This window comes from Terrapene carolina, unplaced genomic scaffold (assembly GCF_002925995.2).
Source record: "Terrapene carolina triunguis isolate 2854851 unplaced genomic scaffold, T_m_triunguis-2.0 Scaffold93, whole genome shotgun sequence".
Lineage (NCBI taxonomy): Eukaryota > Metazoa > Chordata > Testudines > Emydidae > Terrapene > Terrapene triunguis.
The window spans coordinates 17263149-17283089 of NW_020664444.1; the positions used below are offsets into that span (position 1 = coordinate 17263149).

Sequence of the window (19941 nt, forward strand, 5' to 3'; positions counted from 1 at the left end):
GGTCTTTGCAAGCTCAGGCTCTGTGGGCCTAATCATGCAAGCTCTCTGAATGTGGAACTCCCAGTGAAATCAATGGGAGTTCTGTGCATGAAAGGCTCACAGGAGCAGACCTAATCATGGTGCCACTTTGATTTTTTTTTAATATGCTTTTATTCCTGGGGGAATTCTGCGCCACTGCGTGGGCACAGAATTCAGGTCCCTCTGCAGATTTCTTTGCTTCTCAGCAGAAAGTGATGGGGAAGCAAAGGGAATCTGCATGAGTGGTCATGCGCCCGCCAAACAGGTGAGATGGAGGGAGCATGTGGGGTCATATGCCACTACCACCCCCCATTTCTGTGAGTGCAGAGCTGCCTGGCTGAAGGAGGGTTCAGCTCCGGCTTCTGACTCTGCAGTTGGAGGCTGCCTCCTGTGTCCTCGTGCTGGTCGTGCTCCTCTTGTGTGTGTTGGGAGCCTTCCTGTTTTCTGTACAAGGGGGAGTGCCTGTGGTGGGGCATGGCAGAGGTGGGAGGAAGAGGCAATGGGGGAGAGGGATGTAGGAGTGAGGGGAAGGAGGCAGGGGACAGTGGGGAGAGGAAGGGGGAGGAGATGAGGTGGGGACAGTGGGGAGGGGGAAGGGAGAGAATGGGGAAGAGAAGGAGAATGGGGTGGGGAGGTGAGAGCCTGGCATGTGGTGTCCCCTTGGTGGCAGCGGCGGCAGCAGCTGGGGCTCCCCTGTTAAGCAGGCCCATCGAACGCCTCCTGCACCTGGACCACCCTGAGCCCCAACCAGCTGCACCCGGATCCCCGCCCCACCAAGCCCCACTCCCCAAGCACCCAGACCCCTCCCCATTGAGCCTCCCTCCACATGGACCTGCCCATTAAGCTCCAACCACCTTCACCTGGACCCCCCTGCAGAATCCCATTGCCCCTGCACCCAGCCCCTCCCCCCACAATGAGCCTTTGTGCATCCAGATCCCCCAATGAGCTGCCTGCACCCAGGTTACCCTACACAGAACCCTCTCACCCCACACCTGGATCTCCCCACACTAAGCCCTTCCACACTTGGATCCTGCCAGGCTGAGCCTGCCTGCCCACACCTGGTGCAGAGGGGCAGGGCCTGGCCCTTGCCCTTTGTCAGGGTTGGGTGCAGCCCCACCGTTGAATCTGTGTCCCGGGGGGACTGCAGGGTGATCTCCCACCTCGATGCAGCCAGTGGCCTGTGCTCTCCACTCCCATGATGGAGCTTCCACATTTATTTATTGACAAATAAAATTTGCAGAATTTTAAAATGTGCGCAGAATTTTTAGGTTTTTGGTGCAAAATTCCCTCAGGGGTAACACTTTGTGCAGGTGTGTGTATCACAAATACTACACTTTTAAAGTAAATACTATTTAGACCCCCAGTCCTGTAAGCTGAGCTAAGCGTGCAAACCCTTAAACCTGCACAAAGCCCTAGTGAAGTCAGTGAAGCTCTGCGTGGGTGCAGAGGTTTGCTCACATGTCTCATCTTGCATGACTGGGTTTTTAGTTGCACATCATAATAGCTTTCAAAAGGAGTTGGCATGATTTGCAGTTGTCCTAATTTAGCTGGCAATATGTAACTTAATTCAGTAGAAATCAGCATAGCTGTATGTGGTGCACTTTAATTTTAAAAGCATTATCAATTATTCATTACAGTTTAAATTAACGTAGGACTTGATTCTGGTCACAACAGGCATATGGGCGCTCTGTCAAAGTCCCTTGGGTGCTGGACCAGCCCCTTGATGAAGTTTTGCAACAAAACAGAGTTGTTAAACATAACTGAGGTGGGTTGTGTATGACGGCAAAAAGTGAGAAGAATCATAAGTAGTTTACAAAAGGAAAAGTCATGACATGCAGGAAGAAATGCTGGCCCCATTGAAGTCAAAGGCAAAACTTCATTGACTTGAATGAGACCTGGATATCACCCACTGTGATAATTAAGAAGTTATGGGAAGTTGAGAGGCCAAATATCCTTTATTTTTCAATAATTGTTTTTTTAATGTAGTAATATTTAATGGTTTAAAGACATTTAAAAATCCCATAGTCCACTACACTAGCCATTAAATGTATGGAGGCTTGCTTGGTAGCAGCTGACTGGGGAGATCAAAAACATGATTTTTTTGTGAGAAGTCATGTTTTTTGTCATGAAAATGAGAAATATTATGCCTTATCTAGTGCAATCTGTGATGCTTTAAAGCAACAGATACCATTACATACCTACTAACACAGAGAAGGAAACACCATAATATTTGTATATGGTATCAGTTCTGGCTCTGGCATCTTAAGTTTGATTTTAAGCATTTTTTATTCTAACAGTTTACTACTGACCTGATAAGTTATGTACTAACGTAATGTGGAAAATGACAGAAATACAGTACTTGACTAGTATTGACACTCTTAAGTGCATGATCCATATTTGCTCTCCCTTCTTCATCTGTAGAACTGTATGAAAATCAGTGACATCAGATTTAATTCATCATAGTACTGCCTGACAGAGACTGATGCATCGATATGAGCTGAGCAGACTTAGGGCTTGTCTACATTACCCGCTGGATCGATGGGCAGCGATCGATCCAGCGGGGGTCAATCTATCATGTCTAGTCTAGACGCGATAAATCGACCGCCGAGTGCTCTCCCGTCGACTTGCTGCAGTGAAGACACCGTGGTAAGTAGATCTAAATACGTCAACTTCAGCTATGTTATTCACATAGCTGAAGTTGCGTAACTTAGATTGATTCTTCCTCCTCTCCCCTCCCAGTGTAGACCAGGCCTGAGATTCAGCCCAGACAAGACCGAGATAGTGCCTATACGGAGGGAGAAGCAAACTGAGGAAATGGCAGAAATTATATCAGTATCTTTGATTAATGGCATGTCTTGGTTTGGTTGGGGAAGTTGTTGGATCCTGAGGGGTTTCTGGATGTCCAGATAGCAATTTAGATTGTAAGTGCCTTGGGGCGGAATAAGTAATACTCATTCTTATCTTGCACTTGAGAGGGATCTTACATTCTCTCTTGTGAATTTGAACCATCCCATTGTTATCCATGATTTTACCATCAGGTGCGGCTACTGCAGTGCTATAAAAAGGAAGGCATCATCAGGTCCCCAATATTTAATACCAACTCAAAGATGTGGATCCCTGAAATGGAAACTAAAAGCCTATTCTGGTTCTTTTCAGGTAGAATAAATATTAATACCTCAAATGGAAAGAGTTTGTCTGAAAGAGCCTCTCAGAGGTGCTAATCTTCTGCATTTCCTCTAGAACTCTTTGATAAAGATGGCCTACGCTGGAGTCAGAGTTTTCCTCCTCTTTTAGGTCAACACAAATGTTTTCTTCCTAAGTTGAAAAAAATGGGATGATACCTGTTAAAGATTTTCCTCCTTGAAATGTTTGTTTTAAATTAGACTTGATGGGCTGTCATTGCAATTGTTATAATTTCACATTGTCCAGGACAGTTGCATTGTCATCATTTTGGGTTCTGTTGTAATAACTGGGCCTAACATTTTACTCTACCTGTGAGCTCAACTGTAAAAACTATGTGAAAGTTCATAAGATGTCACAATAACCTATAATAAATGTTGATGGGAAAAGGTACAGCAAGGAGACAGAAAAACTAAATTAGCCTGAATAAAAGGGCCTACTGATATGATTCAAGGACTGTCAAAATCAAGCTTGGTAAAAACAGAAGATGTGAAACCAGAAATTAATTAACCAAAATTGGTGTGGGAGATATTAGGCCTAAATTAAGGTCCTTAAAGATACTTTAACATAACATGGAAGAACAGACAGAGGCTACTGGAGTGAGCTTTACCATATGGCAGCCACCTCCACCATCTCCTGGGATCCCAAACCTTCTTTGTCCTAATCCTGAGAGACGGCCTGACCAGACTTGGCCAAAGAGAGAGACTCCGATACCATCGCTACCTCTACTGGCTCCAGCTGAATCCCAAACACTACGTGGGATGAAATGGGATCAGATTTTGACAAAAGTAGCTCCAGCTCATCACCACTAACTTCTTCTCTTTTACGCAAAAGGACAGTTATTACCATCTCTAATACCATCTAAGAGACTGTGAAAAAGGGGGGGGGGGTTCCTTCTAAACCGTTCTCCAGCTAAAGTGAAAGGGAACAAGAAATTTTGTTAAAATGAAAGCCTTATTTAATATTTTACATTTCAAATGCTTTAACTGCTTTTCTTTCTTTGCTATATCTTTAATAAAAGGTTGAAAAGATTTTTAATGGTGTATTTGCCATGGTACAAAGCAGGCTGAGGTCTCTGTATACCAATCCCTGAACCTGTTTAATGTTGAACAGTGACTGAGTTATGTTAACACCTTTTAGCCCATATATTCCTCTAATACATCAGTTCGTAAGTCCTCTAGATGCACTATGGTGCCAATGAAATATTATTTCATTGAACTATGTCAACCGAAGTGCATGGGACTACATAAGGTTACTGGTTTCTTTGGACAGGAGATACTGTTTGCTGAAATAGTATCTGCCACTCAGAGTAAGAGTGAGGGCTAAAAAAGCTGCTCTGTGTGAGCACTTCCTCCAATTTTTCTGGGTGGATTTTATGCTAAGAGCACTAATTAGGGCAGGTGCTGGTCAATCTTTGACACACATGATTTGACAATTAAGCTCTAGTCCTGAATGGTGACACCTCTATTATTCCAATCCTAAACCCTTGGAGCAGACTGCCACTCATTCTGAATTATGTTGTTTGAGATTTGCCCCGTCTCCATGGCGTGTGTATACTAGGAAACCTTGTAGCCAGAATTCACTACCTTGGCAGCAACAGTGAAAGCTGTTATGAGGATAGGACTCAGGGGTTTTTACTACTGTATCACCTGACCCTAGGATGTACGGGTGGTGAATTAAGGCTATAGAGTTTGCAAGTGTAAACAGGCTGTAGAAACTAGTGTGAGAAACTCTTTTTCTGAATCCCTCACTAATTTAAGTATTTTCAAAGATGTTTAAAGGCTGTTTTTACATCCAGGCTGTTAATTTGACATGTCACGTTTGGTCTAATATGATTTAAGCAGCCAATTTACAACTTTTGTTTTTAAAGTGTGTTTCAAATGGAAACAGAAACTGCTGCCTACTTAAAAAAGCACTTAAGAGTTTTGTTACATTAATAACATAATTTCATCAAGCTCTTACCATCTGTTCATGCACATCATATAATGATCCAAGACTCAGGCTATCAGATACAGATGATATAGTGAACTCCTCTTCTGACTGTTGGTTTTCTAATGCACCTAAAATACTTGTTACTGTCACAGATGAATCTGAGAAACTGTCTTGTTCTTCATCAGATGTTTCAGCTATAAAGTTACGTTGTTCTTCTGAACAGGTGCAACAACACTGAGCCTTCTGTGGGATATGTGCCATTTGCCAATCACATGGGTCTGTTAAAATAATGTCACTTGTATGTACGTTACTGATAGTATCCTGAACCTTCGTGTCTCCTGTGGATTCATTAAGGATGAAACACTGGTTACATAATTGTTGTATACTTTTGTTTTCTAAACTGCTGTCCAGATCTTTAGGCTCAGATGCAGTTGAAGTAGGTGATGCATCTTGCTCCATTTCCAGGAAAACTTGATGTAGAAAGGAAGGTGCTCCAAGTGTGACCCTAGAAAGGTGTTCTTCATTTTCATTCTCTGGAAGATGTGTCACAGTCCCTAAAGATTTACTTTCTGAAGCAATGGTTTGAATTCCATAGTCACTTGTTATGTTACAACTATTCAAGTTTACACAGTTACATTTCTGTTCAGTATTTCTGGAAAACTGCAATGGACCTTGGAAACGGACCTTATGGGATTTGGTGTTTTTTCCTGTAGCTAATTCACACAAATCTTTCTTCTTTTTTTGGTGCTGGTTACTTTGAGGTCTCAGATGAAGGCTGTTACATGTGGTATTTTGGCTGTGGTGAATGCCACATTTAAGAGCCACAACAGAAGCTGTTTGTTCTCCCGTGTTTTCATTTATGATTGGGGTTTGTGCATTTGTGGAAATAGTATGAATTATTTTCTCATTTAATTCCCTGTTTCCTTCATTATTTTTTCTTTCTTTTTGATGTAGTGGCATATTCCTGGAGTTCTCCATTGGCCTTCTCTGTGAAAGCTTGCTAGACTTACTAACTCTGATGCCTGAATGCTTTCTACTAGGCATTTGGGGTGACTTTTGCCTTTTGAATTCAGATGACTTACAGAGCCACCCAGAGATGCATTCATTTTTCTGAGAGTGAGCAAAACTTGTCAAGCCTGATATACGGCCAGTACTTGGCTCTGTATCTTGGCATTCAGACATCACTGAAGAGCTGCACAAGGCAGAGGACTCTCCTTCATTAAGCACATTTTTTTTAGGACCTTTACTTCTGCCAGTTCCTTGTGCATATGGAGATATGGTACTTAAGTACAATGAATTTAAATCATTTGCTCTTGTAGAAGTTTTAGAAAGTACACTCCTATGTTTAGACGAGTTACTGGAAATGTTAGATGATCTCTCAACTCTGAACTGTCCATTTACATTTCTAATGTTTTTTTCTTTCTTGCCTTTCTTCATATCTAAAGTAGACACCATATTTTTAATGATTAATTTTAATATTTATTTAACAAAAAATCCCTCATCCCCTGGCACTTTACTATTATTTTAAAACACAACAATAAAATGGATCAAACAAATATAGTCTACTAAAAGCGAATAGAAAAGTCGAGGGAAAAGGACAAGCTGTAAAGTAGATAATTAGAAGTCATGACAAGAAAGGACAAAGTGTTTGTCAGAGAGAAATCAAGACGAGAATGAACTTTCAGAAGAGATTTGAAGAAAATATGATGTAAAAGAATGAATCAGAAGAGGGAGCAGTACAAAGGAGCAGAGCACATATTAGGAAGTAACAGACCAGGAAAAGAATCTTTTGCAATATGTTCTTCGGATAATATGATGTTAGACCAAGGTGTGTGTGAGTCTGTTAGAAGTTTGGCAACAAAGGTTATATCTACACAGCAGCTGGGATGGCACTTCCCAGTGTGGGTAGTCAGACGCACACTGGCTCTGGTTGAGCTAGCACCCTAAAAATAGCAGTGTGGCCACAGCGGCACAGGCTGGGGCTAGCTACCTGAATACGTACCCAGGGGGTTGCGCAGGACTGAACTCCAGTAACTAGCCCGAGTCGCTGCCCATGCCACCCTGGCCACATTGCTGTTTCGTAGCACACTAGCTCAAGCAGAGCTAGCGTGTTTACCCGCATTGGGAAGCACACTCCCAGCTGCTGTGTAGATACACCCCAAAATAAAAAAAGTTCATTTCCTCTCCTGCTTATCTGAGATGGATTCTGCACCTCCAATGTTATTGTTTTAACAGTAAAGGTGTAAAATGTAACTTAATCATTTGCAAACTTGCAATTGTGTTTAGAAACAATTTCAGTACCTTCTAAGACCAACTGCTACAATAATTGAGCCCTGCTAACAATCCAGGAATCAGCCGTGCATTCTCAAATGGCTTACTTGGTTATTCTTTAAGAGATTTTTCATTGCAGGCAACAGCTGTTTTCTAAGACATGGTGAAAAGGATTGAAAAGTATATTAAGAATGTACTTACTTTTCCCATAATCATTCCTTGAATTTTCTTGGATAAAGTCAGCATTTGATTCTTCTAATTTGTTCGTTTCCCGTGTACTTTTAAAACAGAATACATCAATGCTATGAGAAGTATAAAATAACTGTTTCAAAACAAAATCAAGACAACTTGTCATACTTAATGAGATTTATAGTCTTGTTCATTATTTTTCCTGTCTTTTCTAATGTACCTATTCTCTGTATCAGATTGTTTCTCCTCATACAGTACTGTACACTGACTCCCAATCAATGACTTACAGAAAAGTCTTTATATCTTTTACTGCTTTGCATGATAGCTGTAATACACAGCATAACAAAAATAAGCAATTTGGCATGTTAATTATTTCTCAATCTCTGGAAAGGAACAATAAGTCCCTTAATGTTGGAAGGGCAAGCTTTGAAAAGAAACCTGTTTTCCTAAAATCAAAAGCTCATTTAATTTTAAGGATTTTGTTTTTATGCAATCAGACTAGACTGACTTTGGTTTCTAAATATAACTAGGAATTACAATAGGATGAAAAGCAGTGATTGTTGAATTGATCATCTCTCTGCCACTGCCAAAGAGAAAAGAGAGTGAATTCTAATATAGGACTCAGGTTAGATGCCACACACCACAAGTTGCATACAAATACGATTTAGCCAAATTATTTGGGGATCTGAGAATATTTCAGTAAATGGGCGTTTGGACAGTGAGGGACTCTTTACATTATGGGAAAGGTCCTTTTTAATTTCCCCCCAGATAATCAGGGTTTTGATAATCTAGGTTTGACTGTACTATGGTAGTAAATGTCCTTCTGATTAACTGAATAATTTAATAATCCCAGTGATCTCTGTACATCCCAACTACTGTATGAACATATCCACTCATACAGCATATGAGATCACAGCAGGCATGCACAGCTTTGTCCCACGTATGGATAGGACCTATATTAAGTATAACTTGTTTAATATCAATTATTTAATGTTACACAGCCTGCTTCTCCTCTCTTTATCCCAGTATAAAACAGGCCTAGTTTCAAGGAAGTCCGTGGATTTACATTAGTTCACAATTGGTCAAAATGAAAGGAAAATCAAACCAGTAATGACCATTTTTAAAAGAAATGGAAATAGGTGGACATTTACTACTAAAATACCAAGGTATGTGAAATATAGGGCCTACAGAACTTGAGCAAGCTCTTTTAAAACACCTATTGGTGTCTAATCCCATGCCGAAGTTTTTTAGTTGATATGCCCCAGCACAATAAAACCTAAAAACTTTTCATGCAACAGTCAAAGCCACAATTGCATCCACAGTAAACAGTTCATCATAACCCTGTTTCTGGTGCCTAGGTTCCTCCATTTTTTCTGCATGACTTGCTGTAAATTACAGTGCACCATTGTGCTGTGTGCAACCACAAGGATTTGATCAATATGTGGTCACTGCCTCAGGGCGTGATTTGTTATCAAGTTATTTTGGTATTTGTGATCTGAAGTTAGAATGTCAGACAGTCTTTTAGAAAGAGGAAAGATCTGTTTTGCTTTTGCTTAGGGTCAGACACTGAGCATTCGAAACTTCTATTAATAAAAGCTTCTCTGAAACATGAGATGTGCTAATGTAGAAGTTACCTAGTTTCAAATGGGAGACAGTGGGGACTATATAAAGATTCTCTCTTACATACATTTCATATAAAAAATCTGGGCCTCTAAAACTTTCAATAAAAGACCAGTCCTCCACATTACATTTGACATGATCTACCATGCTTGGAAAGACTTATGATTGTGAGAAGTCTCTCTCAGTAATGCTGCCTTTCTACAGCTGGCCTCTTTATTATTTATAGGATATCTTGTGGATTAAATACTCCAAACATATTTCCTCTTATTGTTTTGATAAAGTTTGGGTGGGACAAATGTCAATAAGTCTGATAACACAAATAGGGTAATTTAACAGAAAAGGTTCAGCTAACTTTAAAAATTAGAAAGGTATAAAGAAATCCTACTCTAACATCTGATACAAATGTCCAATCCTGATCCTCTAAAATGTGAAAGTGCTGTAAATGTTTAAAACAGCGTCAAAAGGTACAGAGTATAACATTATAGGCTATCATAATTTCACTCAGCTGTGCTGCTGAAAATCTCTCTGAATTTTTTTCACACCTCTTAGCTTCATATTCATGGGGATCTGGAGAGATCACAAGAGGAGGTGCACGCTGCTTGTAGTAGTGGTCCAATCTTTGACTATTTTTAGCTTCTTTCCTCTTCTGGGGTGAGGCACAGTCTGGCTTCTTTATTTCCTCCGAAGAGATTTCACAAGTCTGAGAAGAAGATAAGTGTCATTATATTAACAGAATTCTTTACAAATTGAGTTTGCTACAGGTAAGCTATTAGTTCATAAACAATTCTCCATTAATTTTGTAGTCAGCACGAGCAATAATAGTTTTAACCACTTTTCCTCTTCCAAGGCTTACATGTTATCTATTGAATCCTCACAGTATTCTTGTGAGATAGGGCAGCGTTATTTTCACTTTCACAAGGGGGAACTTGTAGAGGCAGAGAGAGAGTATGTATGTCTTGCTTAATGTCTTAGCAGGAATCTGTGTCACAGCCAGGATTAGAACTGAGGAAATCCTGGCTCCCCAGCATGTGCTGAGGCCCACACACTAACATTCCAAGCTTGAGTCTCCTTTAAAGTGGGTGCAGGTAATTTACACTCACTTACATTTTAAGGCCACTTTACACTGTCAGAGTACTGCAAAGTGTCATAGAGACAGAGTTTAAGGCCAGAAGGGACCACCATATCATCTAGTCTGATTGCCTGTATATCACAGGCCACCACCACCCATCCACGCACTAAACCCAACAACTGAAATTAGACCAATGTAGTACAGTCCATAGGAGACTAGACTATTAGGGGAATAAGGACAACCCAGGAAATTAATAGAGCAAATAATCAGTCAATTTGCAAACAACTAGAAGATAATAAAGGTGATAAATAACAGTCAACATGGATTTGTCAAGAACAAATCATGTCAAACAAACCTAATACCCTTTTTTGACAGGGTAACAAGCCTTGTAGATAGGGGGAAGTGGTAGATGTTGTATATCTTGACTTTAGTGAGGCTTTTGATACTGTCTCACATTACCTTCTTGTAAACAAATTAGGGAAACACAACTTAGAAGGAGCTGCTATAAGGTGGGTGCATAACTGGTTGAAAAACCGTTCCCAGAGAGTAGTTATCAGTGGTTCACAGTCAAGCTGGAAGGGCATATCACGTGGGGTCCTGCAGGGATCAGTTCTAGGGCCAGTTCTGTTCAATATCTTTATCAGTGATTTAGATAATGGCATAGAGAGTACACTTATAAAGTTTGCGGACGATACCGAGCTGGGAGGGGTTGCAAGTGCTTTGGAGGATAGGATTAAAATTCAAAATGATCTGGAGAAATGGTCTGTAGTAAACAGGATGAAATTCAATAAGGACAAATGTAAAGTACTCCACTTAGGAAGGAACAATCAATTGCACACGTACAAAATGGGAAGTGACTGCCTAGGAAGGAGTAGTGTGGAAAGGGGTCAGGGGGTCACAGTGGATCACCAACTAAATGTGAATCAACAGTATAATACTGTTGCAAAAAAAGTGAACATCATTCTAGGATGTATCTGCAGGAGTGTTGTAAGCAAGACACAAGAAGTAATTCTTCTGCTCTACTCCGCACTGATAAGGCCTCAACTGGGGTATTGTGTCCAGTTCTGGGAGCCACATTTCAGGAAAGATGTGGACAAATTGGAGAAAGTCCAGAGGACAGCAACAAAAATGATGGAAAGGTCTAGAAAACGTGACCTATGAGGGAAGACTGAAAAAATTGGGGTTTTTTAGTCTGCAGAAGAGAAGACTGAGGGGAAACATGATAATAGTTTTCAATTACATAAAAGGTTGTTACAAGGAGGAGGGAGAAACATTGTTCTCCTTAAACTCTGAGGATAGGACAAGAAGCAATGGGCTTAAATTGTAGCAAGGAAGGTTTAGGTTGGACATTGGGAAAAACTTCCTAAATGTCAAGGTAGTTAAGCACTGGAACAAACTGCCTGGGGAGGCTGTGGAATCTCCGTCACTGGAGGTTTTTAGGAATAGGTTAAAACATCTGTTTGGAGTGGTCTAGTAATTACTTAGTCCTGCCTGGAGTGCAGGGGACTGGACTAGATGACCTATTGAGCATCCTTCCAGTCCTATAATTCTATGTGCCACAGGCAGAGAATAGGAGGGACCATGGTGCACCAGTGCCCAAGGCCCCGGCAGTGGCTGGGAAATGATTAAGTGAGATATCCTAGCAAGTGACCTGCTACATATATACAAAATATTCTGTGTTGGTCAGTCTGTTTGATGGGAACATGTGTTATGGTCAAAAGTTTCACATACGAATGAAATTAATGAATTGATTGATGAGGTGCTGGCTTCAAATGTCAGCACCTCTGAAAATCAGGTCACTTATTTCGATACTTAAATTCATACTTACTGGCCTGATCCAGAATCCGTTAAATCAACTGAAAAACTCAGATTCATTTAAACAGGCTTTTATCAAATCCTATGTTTGAAAAGTGGTTTTGCTTTTGTTGTAGTATAAATGTAGAAGCCAGTATGTTGTCCTTGACTTTATTTGAAATAAAGACTGTACAGAGACAAAAGAATTGATATAATTGTATAGTGTTTTTTAAATAAGCTGAGGATCAGGGAAAGTGAGGTTTATTTACTATAAAAGAGTCTCTCCCTGGGCAGCTGTGTATATTAAAGTTTTTGGGGGATTTCTTCATTCTGATGCAAGCTGACCATGCCTTATTCCCCTTAATAGGATGGCCCCTGTCCAACTAGTCTGTTTCACTGCAGAGAGCGGAAGGTCGTGGGTATTTTCAACTGGACGTGGTGTGATATGATTTTATGGAGCAGCAAAAGACTTTGGCTAAATTCTGCTCTCAGTAACATGGTTGTATATCCACAATAACTATTAAAGTCAAAGCAATTACTGTGGATTTACAGTCAGAGTGCAAAATTTGATCCTTTATCATTGCAATTTATGGGGAACTTGTTGTTAAAGTGCAACAGTGGAAAATGTTCTGTTACCTCTTTAATGATTAAAGTAGCATGACCTGTATTACTTACCGCCGCAACAATTAGCTTTGAAGCTGATGAAATGAGCCTCATGACTTCTTCTTGTGATGTGTATGGGGGAGGAGGAAATTGAGATAGTCTGGAAGGGAAGCTGTGCAACTTCTTTGTTCTAGTTAAACATGAAAGAATATATTTTAATCCATCTTGAAAGAAAATTCTATACATATCAATAGGATATAATGTACCACAGGTGTTTGTGAATGTCAGGAATGTAAATAAATTGCCATGATTTCAAAACTGGCAGATTGCTGTCAATATGGTGAAATTTATGACACTATTCTATGAGCTCCAAAGGTTTGTATGTGGGACATTTTGAAGCTGTGGTATAAAATCAACTAGCTTCTCAATTGTTTCTGTTTTATTAACTGAATTACAGTCATGGAAAAGATTATTTTACCTGAAGTTATAAACTGGATTTCTGTGCTATGTTTTCAGAGATTATTTTAACGTTTCTGTTTCTGTTGGGAAAAGGATAGGGAGAGCCCAGTACTTGATTTGATCCTTATGGAGAGAGGTCTGTTTTGTATTTCTATACACGATGATCCATGTCTCCTCTTCCTGTCCTTTTACACAGAGATTGCCAGCACCCTTCCTGCTTGGGGCTGTTTATTGGAGTTTAGGTTCATGAGTGAATTATGCTCCATAAAGCAATGCCAGTCTAAAGGCTCCTCCATGCAATTTTCAGATTTTCTCCCACCCAGTTATTCTATGCTCACCATTTCCTTCATACATACACTTCTCAAACTTCCCCACAGCCACCACTACAATATTCCTCTTCCAGCAAAGAAGATAAGTCAGTGGCACTTCTACTCCATCTATAGGTGAGAGAGATCCATCTGGAGAGTGGAAACTCATCAACCTGACTTTCTTAAGATACAGTTACTCCCATAACTCAAGCTCCACTGGCTTAGGAGTCATACCTGGGTCTGCTGTGTAGCAGTATATTGCACTGCTGATGTATGTGGACTGGCACAAGACAGATGCTTAGCAGAATTTACTGTGATTTATACATTACCTTTTTGTACTCCTTACTAAGACCGGGAAAGGTCTGTCAGTTAAAACATCCTTCAAAACAAACAAACATATTATTGCATTTATTTAATGCAACTCTGACTGTAATTGTTATCTTCTTCAGAGAGACTTTAGTAAAGCAGCAAAATGGCTCATGTCTCTCCTAATTATTTTCAGTTTTTTTTATAAAATATTAAAATAGGAACTTTCTTTATCAAATTGCTTTTGTGCTTGTTCATAACATTACTTTTTATTGTAGTGATTTTAGCAGGCCTATCTTCATAGCAGCTAGATGCAACGTTAAAGTACTTTAATGACATAAAATTCTGATAGAAGGGGAAAATTAAAAGCAAAAATTAAACTTCTATGTGTGTATCTGAACAGGAAAATACTTTATATGTATAAAGAAGAACATTAAGTGTTACTTGTGCCATTTTCTTTTTGATGATCTTCATTTCCTGTTGTCTTTCTGGGCTGCTCTGTAATTTTCTTTCACATTCTTCAGAATTTCCTGTATACATTCGAAGAGATGCTTCGAATTTACAATCTGTAAAATTATGCTTGAGACACTGATCATATTTTTGTTCAGCAATGCTTCCAGGATGCTGTAATAAATAAAAATGGTAGAAAATTATGGGTAAAATATGGATATTTACAGAAGGAAAGTCAATCTTAATCCATGTAGATAATTACTTATTTAAGAAAGACATTCATTTTACATAGTACAGTAACATACAAAAATGCATACCTTAGTCACCAAACTCCTGATTCAGGAAATTACTTAATAACATGCTTAACACTGTGTATATGCTTAAGTCCTACGTACCTCAGTCCCTTATATTTACACACATATGCTTGTTATTTTCTGAACATGGATGCTCCCCTGAACCGTCACACAAACCGTACACTTGTGTTTGCAGGACAGGTAAATCATAAAAATTAGTACTAAAACTACTCACTAAGGATTGCTCTATTTAAAAAAAAAATCAGTAGTACAATAAAGGCTCTTGTTAAACCTTAGTATAGAAAGCATGTTGATGATATGATGCATAAAATATTAGATACATTCTACTTAGACAGCAACCTTTCATCTAAGAATTTAAAAATATTATACAAGCATTCATTCATTAATTGACTTTCCCAAGGGCAAAACAGTGAGTCAATGGCAGAACTGGCAATAGAATTCCATAGTCCTGATTTTTACTCATGCTTGAGTCATCATATCACTGTCCCCTGGCATTATCTAGGGTCCAGTGCTGCAAACGAACACTTTCACATGTCAGTAACTTTATATCGGCAAGTCATTCTGTTGCACTCAGTGGAAGTACTTGTGTACATACTCATGCCCATGAACGTAAGGGTTTGCGAGATCTGTGCCTGCCTTTGTGTTACTGCATAGCTGATGGGAGATTAATGCAGGTAATTCACATTAACACAAAATGTGCATGTAAATTTCTATGCAGCAGTGGGAAAATAAATGTCACTCTACAAAAGTATTTCTATACATTTTCACAGGAAAAGTTATACATTTTTCCTCTGGCTTGTTAGAGATTTCCTCATTGTGCAGCAGAGAGGGTATGACAAACTAATAAGTAATTCAGTGTGCAATGTACACTTCCTCATTAAAATAAAATACAGTGAAAAACCTGTTCTTCCAACTTACCAGGTCTCTAAGTAGCATCAATTTACAAACTGGCAAACTATGATGATTAGTTGTTCTATTTGTTTAAGGACTCTCAGAAAAGTTTTATATAACCTAGCAAACCTGCAGCATAAGATGTAACCCAAAGGGAAAAAAACCTTCTCAATAAGGAATTCAGTTTCCAAAGCGAATCTGGAATTGTGGATTCCTTAAAATTTCCAACTGTTCCACTAGCAGTGCAGTTTCATCAGAGATAGTAATGGTGGTGTGGAGGGGGGCTGGCTACTGGTGTTTTAACTGGCTACTGTGTTGTCTTACCCAGCTCAGCAGAGGTCTCTGAGACATGGTGGTTCAAATGCCAGTAGCAACCTTTACCCTGTCTATTCTAATCACTGTTGCTACCACTGATAGAGCTACGCTAGTGCTAGCAATAGAAAATATTAAGAAAAATGTTAGTGTGGACAAGACCTGTGATTTCTGAATTTTATATTGTTGAACAGCAAATACCATGCTTTCCATTTGGTCTTGGTTTTATTTTGGTCTTAACTTTTATTCTCAAAAGTTATTTACTTTGTGTTTGTTTCTTTGTTTTTGAAAAGGCAAATATGTTATGAAGTGTCCAACTTTAGGGCAGAGAGATGGGGTCAGAGTTACTAATACTAAGGAGAGCTAGGAATTTTCTGATACAAATGTTCTTTTTGCCCTGGTGGAAATAAAACATGATAAATATTGTGATGATCTGAGTGGTGAGCTAAAGAAGGCATGCACCACTTCTGTAGGGATCAGTACTTGGGCCCTGATTAAGGAAAGCTGTTAAGTACATGTTTAAGTTCCAGTGATGCCAATGGGACTTAAACACAAGCCTAAAGTCAAGTATATGCTCAGGGTGCTTTCCTGGATCGGAACCTTGGTTAGCTCCAGATTTCGTATAGGATCCCTTGATAGCTGAAATATCAAATATACATACAGCTTTGATGAGCTACTACAGTATCTGCAGATAATTTACGACCCTGGTAATTTAGTCTGTCCAAATGTCTGATATCTTCTACAGGTACAGCCAGAAGCAGCATATGCTTGCTCCTCAGAATACAATACATACATACTACAGCTCAAATTCTGCTTAGATTTAGATTCCTTGCAACTTCACTGAAGTCATTAGGGATGCATGTAACCCAGTCTTTAGTATTAAAAGGACTTCAAAACATGACTCTCTGGACCTTAGGTAAGAATAGGTAATTGGTGCATAAGAAGGTTCCACTTTTTATTTGTTTTTATAAGAACATAAGAATGGCCATACTGGTCAGACCAATGGTCCATCTAACCCAGTATCCTGTCATCCAACAGCAACCAGTGCCAGATGCTTCAGGGGGAATGAACAGAACAGGGCAATTATTGAGTAATCCATCCCCTATCATACAGTCGCAGCTTCTGGCAGTCAGAGGTTTAAGGACACCCAGAGCATAAGGTTGCATCCCTGACCATCTTGGCTAATAGCTACTGATGGACCTATCCTCCATGAACGTATCTAATTCTTTTATGAAACCAGTTATACTTTTGGCCTTCACAGCATTCCCTGGTAACAAATTTAATAGGTGGACTGTGCATTGCGTGAAGAAGTAGTTCTTTACGTTTGATTTAACCCTGCTGCCCGTTAAATTTCATTAGGTGATCCTGGTTTGTGTGTTGTGTGAATGGATAATTAACACTTCCCTATTCACTTTCTTCACACCATTCATGATTTTATAGACCACTATATCATATCTCCCCTTAATCATCTCTTTTCCAAGAATAACAGTCTAAGCTTATTCAGTAATATTGTGAATATTTCTAAGGCTAAATAAAATATTCAGTACTCTCACATGTGTATGAGTTAAATAATCAATCATCAATTGCAGTATCTAGTATATCCTCTAGCAAGGGACTATATTCTGGTCTTGCAGGGAGAAGGATTTGATGATGTGGTAGATTTTTTTTCCATCATAAACTACCACAACCCAAAAGAGAAAAGAAAAGCATACATCTTCTAGTAACCTTAACGGTCCTCAATTTCAATTGCTTTCAATCAGATTTTAAAGGAAGAAACATAGCAACAGTAACTAGGTCAGACTTATTTTTTCAGCATTTCTTGAGCTTCATTAGTTCATGCAGATCCTGCACTGACATTCACTCAGGCAGACCCTTGTGTCTGCACAGAGCCTCACTGATGTTATGTTGCATCTTATGTTGACTTCAGTGGGAGTCTGCATGGCCTCAGGGATCCATCAAGGCACAGTGCTGTGCAGGATTGGAGCCTATTAGCCCTTTTAAAAACAATGTGCATTTCAGAAAATACTTACCATATAGAAACTGGAACTTTCAGCCTCATTCCTGCTAGCTCCTGATAAATCAAAACTATCTTCTTTTCTTTGCACCTCAATGTAATATTTTCTAGACAAAACATATTTTCCAGTTCAGTAAAAGAAAAATAGAAAGTGGGATGGGCAAACTTTTTGGAGTTTGGGATCTTGTGAATCTCTTGCCTATTTCTTAGAGTTGTAAATCTAGTTCATGTTATCCGACTATTTCAACTCTAATTAAATTTATCTTTCCACCCAAGAGTTATTCCATTTAAAAACAAAAATCTAGTTTTCTAGCAAAAAAAGAAGCCTGTGCTATTTATTAGAGACAGAAGTACTCACTTCCTTAAGGGATTCCTCAGCACCTGACAAAAAAGTTAGGCTTGCATGAACAGGAGCCTCTGTATACAGTATATACAGAGAGGCTGTGTTAGTAGTAGTATTGGATTCTTATACTCTGTTCCCCTTTTCAACTGCTCCCTAAGCAAAATGTTAACACAGTAACATTTTACTTTGAGCTGAACTATTGAACAATACTAGAGACAATTTGACCTATTTCTAACACTAATCCATAGCCATTTACTCCCCCCATCTCTGTTCACCCCTCTCCTAGTCACCACTCACTGTCAGTCTTCTACCAGGCACTAACCACCCATTCCCACTCACTTGTCCCCCTTGTACTCATGCACAACACCCGTGTGCACTTCCCTTACATAGTGATGAGCTCCCAAAATCCTAAGAACCGGTTCCCTACTGGGTCCTCGGCGGCACTTCGGCGGCGGGGGGGGGAGGGGGGATCTTCACTCGCTCCAGGTTTTCAGCGGCAGGTCCTTCACCCGGAGCAAGTGAAGGACCTGCCGCCGAAGACCCGGTAGGGAACCGTGCGGTGAGTACAAGCCCCATGTCACATATATATCTATACATCCCCCATGTACTCCATGTTCATGCACAAACCCCATACCTATACACTGTTCATCCAAATACACACCCTCAGATATCCATATACCGCTCATGCACCAACTGTAACGAGGCATCCCCACATTCCTGAGTAACCACACGGTCCTCATGCCTATAATGCAACTAGGGTGACCAGATGATAACTCGAAAATATCGGGACCACTGCAGGGGGAGCGCCTTTTCAATTGTTACACTCACCCGGCACGTCTGGGTCTTCGGAGGCACTTCGGCAGCACTTCTTTCTTTGGCGGCAAGGTTTATTACCTGCGGCCGAAATGCCACCGAAGACCGTCAGCGACTGAAGGACCCGCTGCCGAAGACCCGGACGTGCCAGGTGACTGTAACAATTGAAAAGGCGTTCCCCCTGCCTGTCACCGCCGCCTAAGCAAAAAGGAAAAGAAAGGGAAAAAAAAGGGCCGCCGCGCCCGAAACAAAATATCAGGAAAAATGGCGTCCCGACCGTACTTCGGTCGGGATGCGGGACAAACTGCTTGATATCGGGACAGTCCCAATTTTATCGGGACATCTGTTCACCCTAAATGCAACCATCATACTCATATGCCTGAAATCCCATCCCCATATATCCCTGGGCAACGCCATATCCACTCATCGCCCTATCCTATGCACCACCCTATTCTGATACACTCACCATACACCCCTAAACTCATGCTCCCTCCATGTGTCCCCCCGTACTCATGCAATATCCATGTGTAACCCACACAGCTTCTGGCTGTGGTGTTCTGTCCCATCGAGTGGTGCCAAGACCACTTAGCGAGAGAGATTAATGAGTTTGCTCTACAGCCTGAGCTAACAAGCAGTTGGCTTTTAGCTCATGACGACCAGGGTCTGTCAGCATTGCACATTGTAACCCGCAATCCTCTATTCCCAGTCCCACCCCATATACGTGTCCCCACCCCTCACCATACCCAGGCGCTCTCCTGCACTCCCCACCCCCCTGGAGCCCCGCTCACCAACGCACCCGCCACCCTGCTCCCCATATGCACACGTTCCTCTCCCCCGCTTACAGTCTATGAGCCACGGAGCGGGTGAGGCCCCTGGTGGAGACCCGCCCCGGCATATCCCCGCCGCAGGCAGCACAGTCCCGCATTCTGGTTGTCATGGCAGCCAGAGGGACGCTCGCCTGTGACTGACAGTACTTCTCTCCAATGGGGAGGAAGCCATAGAGGCCGAGGAGCCAATCGGAGCGGCACAGGGACGGGAAGGCTGTACGCCAATTT

The 19941-nt window shown here is 40.7% G+C and overlaps 1 protein-coding gene across 1 annotated transcript; it reads right to left on the reverse strand.

Annotated features, from left to right (window-relative positions):
• Positions 1 to 3124: 3124 nt before the first annotated feature.
• LOC112109946 lies at positions 3125 to 19811 on the reverse strand. Its single transcript, XM_024204692.1, has 9 exons — positions 19729 to 19811; positions 17747 to 17837; positions 14194 to 14373; positions 13773 to 13822; positions 12749 to 12866; positions 9753 to 9910; positions 7603 to 7679; positions 5161 to 6569; positions 3125 to 3333 (listed from the first exon to the last, which is right to left on the reverse strand). Exons 1-9 carry the CDS (start codon positions 19809 to 19811, stop codon positions 3187 to 3189), a joined length of 2313 nt encoding a protein of 770 aa, XP_024060460.1. The 3' UTR covers positions 3125 to 3186.
• Between the last annotated feature and the right edge of the window lie 130 nt (positions 19812 to 19941).

Coding starts and splice junctions, on each gene's coding strand:
- LOC112109946 (XM_024204692.1), bottom strand. CDS start 19,811: ATGCGGGACTGTGCTGCCTGCGGCGGGGATATGCCGGGGCGGGTCTCC. Junction 14,374..17,746: donor AAAGTTCCAGTTTCTATATG/GTAAGTATTTTC, acceptor TATTTATTACAG/CATCCTGGAAGCATTGCTGA. Junction 3,334..5,160: donor ATGATGTGCATGAACAGATG/GTAAGAGCTTGA, acceptor TTTTCAACTTAG/GAAGAAAACATTTGTGTTGA.